The 11236-nt window shown below is 37.1% G+C and overlaps 1 protein-coding gene across 4 annotated transcripts in view; it reads right to left on the bottom strand.

The window, feature by feature from the left end:
• Window positions 1–1080: 1080 nt before the first annotated feature.
• The window catches only part of rassf3 (Ras association (RalGDS/AF-6) domain family member 3), a 67405-nt gene continuing 57249 nt past the window's right edge, over window positions 1081–11236 (bottom strand). For 2 of the 4 annotated variants that reach the window (XM_015376426.1, XM_015376436.1), the window contains exons 3-7: window positions 10855–10962; window positions 8054–8230; window positions 7891–7978; window positions 5379–5494; window positions 1083–4274 (exon numbers count right to left, since the gene is read on the bottom strand). In XM_015376426.1, the coding sequence (XP_015231912.1) occupies window positions 4125–4274; window positions 5379–5494; window positions 7891–7978; window positions 8054–8230; window positions 10855–10962 (639 nt within the window). In that variant the 3' untranslated portion in view covers window positions 1083–4124. Of the gene's footprint in view, window positions 4275–5378; window positions 5495–7890; window positions 7979–8053; window positions 8231–10854; window positions 10963–11236 lie in introns of all 4 variants that reach the window. The other 2 variants (XM_015376417.1, XM_015376445.1) reach the window with 2 other exon arrangements.

Here is an 11236-nt window from a genome sequence, read left to right as displayed (position 1 = left end):
ACTTTAGATGTGAACATGCTTTTCTGAAACATCTTGCTAAAAATTAAGGGAATATTATTTTCAGACTAGAAAAATAAATACCTGGACTGATAAAAAAAAAAAAAACTCGGTTTAACATCGCTAGAAAATTTAAGCTGTAGCATTTTTGTTTCCAATCCTTTTGGGTAGGAAATAAAAGATGCTAAAAATCTCTAAATCAGTTTTGTTTCAGGTTTAGCCGTGAGTTAGCATGATGGCTAACTGATTTAGAAAGGTAAAAATTAGCATTTTTTAGTTGTAAAAACTTACTTTGAAACATCAATTGAAAAAAAATTTGATCTTCAAGCAGAAAAAATGCAAAAAATACACAGCTTGAAACTTAAATTGACAGTTTAAGCTGATTTTTACCTGTGCCATATAGCAATGGCAAGTTTCTTTTAAATCTACTCCAAAGCAGAGGTTGAAGAAGTAGTTAAAAGCTTCTTAAATATTACTTTGCCTAATTATTAAAGCAAAGTTGATTTATGTGTGTTATATTAATGTTCTGGTCCCATGTAGATCCCACCAACTCTTGCTTTATTTAAGCATAAAAACCATAGCATGCTAATTAGCATTCAGCTGTTCTACTAAAAACAAGGTTTAAGAGTATTAAAAAAAATCGTCTAACCTTCATGCATTGTTCTTTTGTCTTTTTTTTATTCTAATAATTTTCTGCTCATCGAGAGGAATATCTTTTAATGCCATTCACGATCCATTTGGTCACTATGGAAAGGAGACTGCTATCAGTTAGTCCCCTCACACCTGGCAGCGGAGATCCCTCGTCGTGCCGTTTTTTATTTTAGCCGCTAGATGGCGGTAAAGACCAACAACAATCCTTGGCGTGTGTCAAATATGCAGCACTGAAGTAGTGTACAGGTTGGATTCAAACTTTGTTGAGCCCAATCGGATTCAATGAGTTAAAAATATATATTTTTTGACAAATCAATAATCAAATAGGCATTGAATTATAGGATATAGATATATATAAATCAAAGTGCAGAAAATGTTTCAGATTTTTTTTGTTTTTTATTCATGCAGACTTTCACATCATTTTCAATCAAAGAATATGGAGGCAAGAAAGGGCGAAAATACATGTTTTCAAAAAAAAAAAAAAAAATTAAATGTATTTTGCTTGTTTGTTTGAAGATTACTCCTAAATTAGAGAAACTTTACTTTTTAGACCATCATGTCCAATTTATGTACTGAATGTACAATTAATGTTTTAAAATTGTAAAGATAGAGCAAGTTATTTTGAATCAAAATGTCCAGAAAAACATCAGTTATTTTAACCTGCAAAAAAAAAAAAAGAAAAAAAAAACAACAACTAATTGTAACCTAACAGTCCTTAATGCAACATGGCATGTATCCAACAAGTTTTCTTCAGTTTCACAACTGAGGTACAATAATGATTCATATTCCTAGAGCCCTTTTTTCCTTCCATAAACTAAACCCAGTGTTTGATAGAAGAATAAATCAGGGTTAATTTCCCCTTTTAAATAAAACTCTAAATGTTAGAAATTGTTCCCTGCATTGGCAAGAGGCCTCTGGTATAATTTTGCTCCTGACAGCAACACAAAAATATCTTTGGTTATAACAACATGACAAAAACAGAATAAACATGTAAAATAAGCAATGTCCGTCTGACACGGATCTAAAAAAATAGATGCATTAAATGACCACCAGAGGGGGTCATTGTACAGCCCTCTGCAGCACTATCAGCGTGACATCATTCAGTGTCAGCAGAGAAAAAACAAAACGAGATTTACTAAATTCCAATGTTTTGGTTTTTCCAAATGATTGTCTGACACTCGTTTAAAAGCAGTTTGTGTTTTTTTTTTTTTAAATAGTTAAATAAATTCAGACAAAAAAAGCTAAAAAAAAAAAATTTATATTTCTTTCATTTAAAACATTTCAGCGAAACCTTCTGCATGTTTTCCACTCTCTAAAATCTCTTCGTATTTCTTCCATCCTCACTTTCTGTTTTCCCTCTAGATTATCTCACAGAATCCAAGCTCAGTTTTATAATAGAGGTCAAGGTTGGACATTTCAAATGAAGATAAAACTGCATAGCTGCAGACAGAGAATACTGAAAAAACAGGACAATCTGTCAGGACAAAGCAGCCTTCTTTGTTTGGCAGCTATCAGCACACAGACCTTTCATTAATGCACAAAGCAGACAAACTTTATCAGTGACGTTAAAGGAAAACCCTGTCGTCCCCAAGGCCGCAGTCACTCTGCTTGGTGCCAATCTTTCTATTTTTCCTCCTTGCAAACATCTTGCGTTTCTTTTCTACTTCCTCAAACACTCAGTCAACTTCCAGAAACCAACTGCATCTCATCACTCTTTCCCTGCAAACACTGGAACTCCTAAAGTCAATTTACAGAAAAATATCTGTACAAAATATAATTCTTTGCTCATAAGAATAACATCTTCCATTAAAACATTTCAACTTTCTGTACCCACAATATAAAAGCAGTTTTCATTTAGCCTCAAATTAGAGTAGATTTCTCTCTACCAGTATAGAGCGCCGTTCCTCCCAGCTGAAAAAAATAAAACAGCATATGTATTATCAATAGAAAGTGACCATATATCATAGACTTAAGATTTAGAAAGTTGAAATAATGAACTTAAAACTCAACTTTTTTCATATTTCCAAATTCTCTAGGTCTAATTTCGATATCAAAACACAACAAACTGAGTATCTTATTATAGCTTTTAAAAATTAGATCATAACTAACATTCCATGTATATGGCATTTCATAGGATTATGACATTGAGCATCAAACCTAGAAGTGAAAGTCTAATTTATGATGTTATCACTTATATTTATCAAAAGCCACATGAAAATAATAATAAACCTTGTAGGGGCACAACACTGCCTGCATATATTTGCTCAATTAAGCTTCCAATTGGTATTTATGGAGCCCAAGATGTGCCAAAAATCTATATTCTAAAAAAAAAACTATTTGATGAAATACTTTGCAATCCACATTTTTCAATATCTAAAACTAGAGGTTAAAACTCTGTGTAAAGATGGAGTTTTACAGTAAAACTGTGATATTTAATCTCTTTAAGTCTTCGCACCTCCAACGAAACAATATTCCAAAGTAAAGACAAATCATTTTGACCTAAACTAACAATCAATTAAAATATTTAAAAATTATCTTTTAGATTCTAATGATAAATGATAATAGTTTAGTGATTCCCAAGTTTTGCTGTAGCAAAACAAATTTAGAAAATAAAAATTTTCAAAAAGTGGGTAGACTAATTTTAGAGAGCTTTTTAAACATAATACTTTTAGCTTAATATTAATAAATGCCTCAAAAAGAACTATATGTTGCCTTTATGACTCAACATGTGGATCTTCATGATTCATGATATCGTTCTACATTTGGCACGCTCAGGGCTCCATACTTTAGTAGATATCAACTTTTCTTCAGAAGTACGCCACCTTTTCCAGCTACAGCGCTTCCAGTTAACATGCCTCATTCCACAGAGCTTTTGTTGTGCATATATAAATTACCACTGCATCAGCGATATCTGATGTACGCATCATATAGTGACCGCCTCGATAATCTATTCCCTGTCTGTGCCAAAAAAAAAAGTCTTTCTCTTAACAATGAAAAAGAAATAAGACTTTGCTTTAAAAGAAAAAAAAACGGATAAAGCTTTACCCATATAAATTAAGAAAACATATGTACAAACCTTTAAAACAAAGGAATTAAATAAAAATACAACCTCAAGTCTCTCACAAGTTAAAAAAAGTGAAAGAAACAAAAAGGAATTGAGATAAATTATAAGACAGCAGAAGAAAGGAGGAGGGATGGTTGAGAGGAAACAATATGGCACACGAGTGAATCTTTGGCGAGTGCAGACGTCTGAAAGTTTATTTTCTTCCGAGTTCTTCATGTGTAAGCGGTCCTCTGTGTATCCAAACCATCCCTTCATCCAGGCGCTGGTTCCCTCCACTTGCTTTCCATTCCACACCCTCCCTCCACCAACATCTACACCCCGTTTCTCCTCCAAGGAGATTTCAGATAGAAAAAGCACATCCTCAGTCTCTGTGAGGAGGAGCAGCAGTTTGGTTTGATGGAGGGGAAATCCTCTACGAAGGCCCTCTGACCTCCATTATGGCCTCCTGCAGTCTCTGCCGGTAGGCTTCATAGCGACGAATTACTGCATCTCTCTGCTCCTGCTCCTCCTTGTCAAGTATCCGGAGAAAGTTTTGCAGCTCAGGGATGGAGAAGGCGTCCCACTGGAGAGGAACACACAGAAGCTAATGAGTATAAAGTGGGCAGATGTGCAGCATTTGTCCAGTATTAGATATAATTAGGGCTAAAACAATCGGATTAAACATGATAATTAAAGAAAAAAAAATCGTCAACTAAATTAGTCAGCCATTAATTAAATTAAATGGGGTATAGAGACTGTAAAACATGCCTTTAGCTGACAGAGACCAACTTAGAGCAGTAATTATACCAAGAAGATGAAAAAATATATAAAGAATTTGCATTTAAGATCAAATAACCTTTTCCTTCTATCAATATGCTCTATCCAGGACTTCTCAAGTGGAAAGGTTTAGTTTCACCTGGTTTAATTCTGTAAAAAATCTTTTCTAACAAAGTGAGAAGTTAATTGAGCATCTATGAGGTTTGTGTGTAATTCTGGAAGAGCTGCAGTAAGAGAAGCTGTTGCCTGAATGGAAGACTAGTAACAAAAAAAAACACTACTTTAACTTTATGATCTACATCCTAAACAAGGTGTCATCTTTGTCAATTTCCAAGTGGGATTGAAAAAGATGTTGGTCTGAAGGTGCAGCGCTATTTGAGAAAGATGGCTCGACCGTATCTGTTAGGATTCTCAGTCATCCAGGTCATAGTCAAGCATGAAGGGTTCAGTTTAGGCAACTGGAGGTTTGCTAGAAGCGTCTTGGATGAGAGGCTCAACATCTTCTATAAAACGTCATGTCCAGTTGCCTAAACTGAACCTTTCAAGCATGGATCGACCACATATCCAGCATAGGGGGCTTAAACAGATGCAGGCCACACTTTTCAGATTTCCATTTGCTTTAAAATAATTTTAAAACAGTGCATATTTTTTTCTGAACTTCACAATCATTCATTGCTTTGTATAGGTTTTGTATATAAAAAAAAAAAACAATATTCTTGTAATGTGACAATAAGTTTAAAAGTATAAATAATACGTTTATATCATAAAGTTATTATGTCATGAAGCTAGGCTTTAGGATTTATTTAAATTTGTGTTATTTCTTTTGATTAAGTGAAATCCAGGAGGACCATAAAGCGGGACAAACGCAGAGAAAAGAGAAACAAATTCGGGAGCATGAAGTTTGTCGCACCATGACTTCTCCTGTCTGCTGTTCTCTCAGAACGAAGCTGAGGACGTCGAGGTTGGGTCCAGCCACCAGACGGAGGAACAGCGGCTTCTCGCCATCCGCCAGCTTGCACACATACACTGCAAAACACAGAGACTGTTAAAGTCGGCAGACATCCATATAGATGCTTCTACGCTCTCTGTACGCACTGATGGGCGTGGCCTATTAACAACTAGACACTGGAGTTAAACTTTAACATAGAACAGAAAGCACCTGTTAAAACCCACCATAAAAAATATATTTTTTAGGTCAGCAAATCTGAACAAAAGCTTTCCTTTTTAAAAGTCAGATAAGATATAATGAACTATGTTTTTCTTTAAATCATAGAACAATAATTATTTGGACTTTATTATTGTTTATAAGGTAAAACAACTGGGTTTAAACAACCTGGGAAATCCCTGAGGTGATGTCATCTCAGTTAATTGGAGGCAGACCTTAGGTTGCATTTAAAAGCAACACCTGAAACTCACCGCCTCTTTGTGCGACTTTTATGAGAAAATCAACACAAATAAGCAGCATTGCACCGATGCCATCTTTTGGCCCTGATACCTGGCTGTGCAGTATTAGCCGATACCCATACCATCTGTTTGAAATTGATGTGTGTATATATGAAGAACTGCATACCAGTGTTGTGGTCAAGACCACCTAACCCGAGACCAAGTCAAGACTGAGGGAATTCGACACCAAGTCAAGACCAAGACCAGCGCCAGTATGTGACAATAAAATGTGAAACATGATCAAAATCACTCAAATTGATCTAAAAGACCCACATTCACATAAAAACACCTAGATATTTAACACACAGAACTGGAACAAACATAAACACCTTCTAAGTAATAAGTTGGACGTAGTCCCTACCGTCTCTGATAGTGAAGCACTGCAGAACTTACATTGCGCTGTGTGCTTTTTTCCTCAATGTTGCTTTACAAATATATTCCTTGTGATTTAATTAGTCGAATTTTATAACCGATGATTTGGCCGACATCTTATCCCGTTCTCAGACAACCACTTGTGACTTTCAATCTGTGCTGCAGCCTGCATGCAGGTGAAAGGGGGTGGGCGTGACAGCGGTAAAAAAAACAAAAAAAAACATGCATTTACCAATGAGAAAGGTTATTGCTTGGATTTGAATCCAAGCATCCAATAAAAAGAAGGATCTTAAAGAAACTGATAATATTCTGATGATTAGCGTTATTTCCACAGTTGTGGTCTTGACCGGTCTTGAAATAAAATGCCGAGTCCTCAGCGCCAGAGACCGAGACAAGACCGAGACCAAATGCGGTCAAGTCCGAAATGAGACCATCAAAAAATGGTCTGGAGACCAAGACCGATCTGGAGTACTACAACACTGCTGCATACTATTTGGACGTAAAATCATTGCCATCATGGCGTCGTCAAGCTGCTGCCTGCCTTTGTAAAGCAGGAAAAAGACTAATAGAAAGTAAATGCAGTAGAACTTTTTATTGCCTACCTGGAATGGGTGACAATGGTTGAATTAACTTTTGGCTCTCAAAATGGTATCAGTGCTCTATTTGTTGATAACAATACAACCATTTTAGTGCAGGATCGAGGCCCTGCCCGATATTGGTACGACTGATGCAACACTAAAAATAAGATAAAATTTCAGATATTAATCATGGACTGCCGTATGCCTTGTGTGCGAGTATGATTTCCATGAAGGTAAAATGTATGTAATGGAGGAACAGGCCATGGTTTTAGCAAACTAATATAACAGATACCCAAAATGGATTTAAAAGCTTGAATTCAATTAGTTTTCTTAAAATTATCTAATTTTATTTAAGCATTTAGCACAAATTATTTATTTTATGTGAGCGAAGAAAAGTGAAGCTTTATTTATATATCAGAAAGTGAGGTGGCTTCTTCATACACTAAAGGCCCAAACACTAACAAATAATCTATAAAAGTTTTGATATTTATTCCTTGTGTCGCCCTTTAAACTTTGCTTCATGTTGTGACCACAACTCAATTAAAATATTCTAGACTTTCCTCATAAAAGCCAAATAAAAGCCTTTAAATTTTACATACATCTGCCCGTCTAGACAGTCTTTAATTAGGAGACAGCGTCATTCTCGTAATAAACGTAAACACAACCAGAAGGACAGAGAGAACTCTACAAATGCCTGGAAATAAATAAAAATAAATGAAATAAATAGTTTTTGAAATTCTGATAAAGTGTCATGTCGGTCTGAGGTGTTAACTAGACGATCAGTGAAATCCAGCACCGTGTGTGTATTTATATGCAGCCTGTGTGTATTCCTGGGTATCCCTGCTGTGTCGTCATTGTTGGGTGAACCCTGTGGTATTCAACGAGAGGGCGAGGCCTCGACACATGCGCTGCATCACAGCCCAAACATCTGATACTGCCACTGGCACGATCGGCACGAAGCTGCTTCTGCATCGCAGTCGTTTTCACCTTCTCCCTCTCTCACACAGAAACATTTAGAGGAAGACTCACCCTGCTCTTCCCTGCGGTAACGTTTGTACAGCGCGTACTTGGCAGGGTTGTCAGCGACCGTGAACTTATTCAGCAGCGCCATGATCACCTGGACACAAAACGACAGAAACTCAGACACTCCTGAATGCTCAGAGCAACACATTTCGGGTCGTGCGTTTCCCACCTGTTTGACGGTGTTTTCAGAGCTGATGTGGAGCGTGTTGCTGACTTCCTGCGGCAGATAAAAGGCCTCCTGCATCACGGCTTCTCCTCCAGCTCCTCTCTGACCTCCGCGCACCGTCACCGGCCTTCTTAGATCCAACACAACCTTGATGAAACCCGTGTAGACACCAGTAGGGTTCTAAAAGACAAACGTCACGCTCTGTTACGATTCACTGCAGCTGCTGACCTCATAAGCCATAACCAGACATGATAGCAAGACAAAACAAGGAATTAGAGAAGTAAAAAAAAAAGGACTAAAGACAAAATAAACCAAGGTGTGGCAGCTTAAATGTGGATTTTATCTGCTCTGATGTCAGTAAATATTCTGTGAACAGAGTGAAAAACAATCCTGTCTGAATTTTTCAACTTTTAGGAACAAAGAAGCTATAAGGATCTGCAGGTTTTATTTTTAAGTTAGAAAAGATGAAAAATAAAACAAAATAAAAGGGTAATAAATGAAAATGAAGGGCTTATTAAGACTAGAGATGATTTTATTCTTTTAGTCCAAGAGAATCCAAATAATTCTTTATTGAGAGCTGAGGCACAACTTGTAAAGTTTAGTAAAATGTGTCAGGCCTTTTCATTTTCCAACACCATTTCAGCTTCAAACACAGACCTCAGTGCCAAGGGAAACACTGTGGGGGAGAACAATAGCAGGAATAACATCACATCAGTCTGATGTGAGCGCTCGGGAATGCTGAGAGCAGGAGGGAACCGGTCTTAATGTTGAAACAGCCACAGCGACCTGGAGCGTAGAGTGGGAACTACTTCTACCTTCTGCACAGAACCAACCGTTGATATTGAATCAAAAAGCAATGAGTTTAGCAAGTTATGGCAGATCAACCTTATAGAGATTTATTTTTATATTTAATGTGGTTGTCTGGAGTAGCTCTAGGTAATCTGTTTCTTACCTGATTACAGTTAGGAAAATCAGGCAGAAATCAAGATTCTGCCAAAAGAGCACAGACTCAATAATTACACCTACGAGCAGCTTCACTTTATACACATGCTAATAAAACACTCCTTAAGTGCATTTTTAACATGTTACATGTGCAAATTGAGTATCTTTGTCTCTTAAAGGCATCTGCTCTCCTAGATGAATTTAAACTGGAAAACTTAGGCAGATTAAGAGCAGTAAATATTTATGGAGGATCTTCCAACCGTTGCTGCTTCAACTATATCTCCCAATTTAACTGATCATCATTAAGGTCAGTTGTTTTTAGATGTTGTACAGTTAATGGATGGATCCCTCCTGTGTAGGGATGGGAATCGAAAACAGGTTCCTGTACAGAACCGGTTCCGTGCGTTCCTATTCCATGGCACCGTTTGGCAGTTCGCTTAACGATTCTCTTAATGATTCCAGGAAGCACCAGAGCAGCACGAGTTACGTCACATATTTTTTCACAAGTATGCACATGGCATTCATGGAGCAAGTACGACGCAACCAGGCGTAAGTCTAGAAAAGCAAAATCAAAGCGATTGAAAGTTGAGCTTAATTTATGAACAGAAAGATGGCAACAAGGTGTGTTGCCATCATTGCAAGGTGGCAATTACATCCACGGGAGGAAATGAATCCATCATGCAGAAACAACTGCGCAAACAACATGGCATACATTTTAATGAATGCCGAGGTTTTTGATGCTTCCAGACACAAGCTAAAGTTACGACCAGCATGGAAGGCAACTCTGGTGATAAGAAGCTAGTTTTATATTACTGGCTGAACTTAATGTGGTTCCTAGTAAATAGGGCTGGGTATTTTCGCCAAAGTCCTGAATCGATTTGATTTTGATTCATTCAGTTCTAAATCGATTAATTTAGATCCGATCTGTTTTTACAATAATGAAAGTGGTTCAACTGTGTTTTAAAACACTCATGTATTTTGTTTTTTTCCTGACATATTGAACACAAAGTGCAAACTTGTAAATCGGACAGTTTAAACTTGAGATGTGAACAAAACTGCCTCAAAAGTGCAAACTTGTTTGTGAAAAGTGAAAAAGTGAAGTCAACTTGAGAGCATCTTTCCTGCTAATTTGAATGTCACTATAAAACGAATCAATCTCATTTCCTAAACATCGATTTTGCAAAAATGTAAAGGAATTGATTAAAATCGATTAAATTGATTTTTTTACCCAGCCCTACTAGTAAATCATATGCCATTTCTGGAAATAAACCCATTTCCTACCTCTCTTTAGGGTTATTAAACATTCTACCAAGTTGCTCCGCTGTTTAGGGAGTGAGAGAAAGGTGACGCTCGTTTACTTAAATCAGGGGGGGATGAGTTTATTTCCCGAAGTTGTACAGTAATGCTTTTTCATTAAACGGATGCCTTCTCCATTAGATTTAGATGGCTGTGATGGGACGGGTAGCCTGGCTGGCTCAGAGGCTGGCAGCTCCTGTTCACTGCCTTCTGTTTTCGCCGAGGAAGGTAGAAATAGAATATCCCAGGTGAAGGTAGACGGATGTCAACGTGCACTTACCAAGTTCATCGTTTCACAGAATCGATAAGAAAATCGGAATTGTGAAAATCTTATCAATTCCCAACCCTAATCCTGTGAGTATATGTTGTTTGAACATATGGTGTCAGGAGTGCTTGTACCTTCTCTTTTCTTCCAAAGAGCAACTTTAACTCTTCTAACAACATCAAGTTTAGGGAGGCATTGTAAGAAATAAATACTATTATTTAAATATAAAGGCTATTTAGTTAATGTGACATCATTCTTCATGCATTGATGTTTAGTGTCATGTGATCCTGCATCAACTCACCAGAGTCATTTTAAGGTAGTCTTTGGTCATGGAGTTGTAATGGTGGATCCTCTGCTGGATTTCCTCCCTGCTGAGCTCCGTTCTCCCCCATCGCTCCTTCTCCACATCCTTCCATAAAGAGGTGGGGAAAAAACGGAAACATTAGACGTTAAGTGAAGGAAAGCAACAAAGTATTTATCTGGACAATGGCATTAGAGCGCATGTACATCAACAGTATCCAAGAATAAAGAGTTTTTACATTCACATCAGAGGTTCAACACCCAATACCACTCCAAAAAAAAAAAGTTAGTTTGACTGTGAGTTGAGTTATTTCTGCATTAGACAGAGCTCTGAGGAAACATGTGAAAAGCATCCCTGCTTCAGGGTCAGCCCATGACAATCC

This window comes from Cyprinodon variegatus, unplaced genomic scaffold (assembly GCF_000732505.1).
Source record: "Cyprinodon variegatus isolate N-32 unplaced genomic scaffold, C_variegatus-1.0 Scaffold7, whole genome shotgun sequence".
Lineage (NCBI taxonomy): Eukaryota > Metazoa > Chordata > Actinopteri > Cyprinodontiformes > Cyprinodontidae > Cyprinodon > Cyprinodon variegatus.
This window is presented reverse-complemented; position numbering and strand designations above follow the sequence as displayed.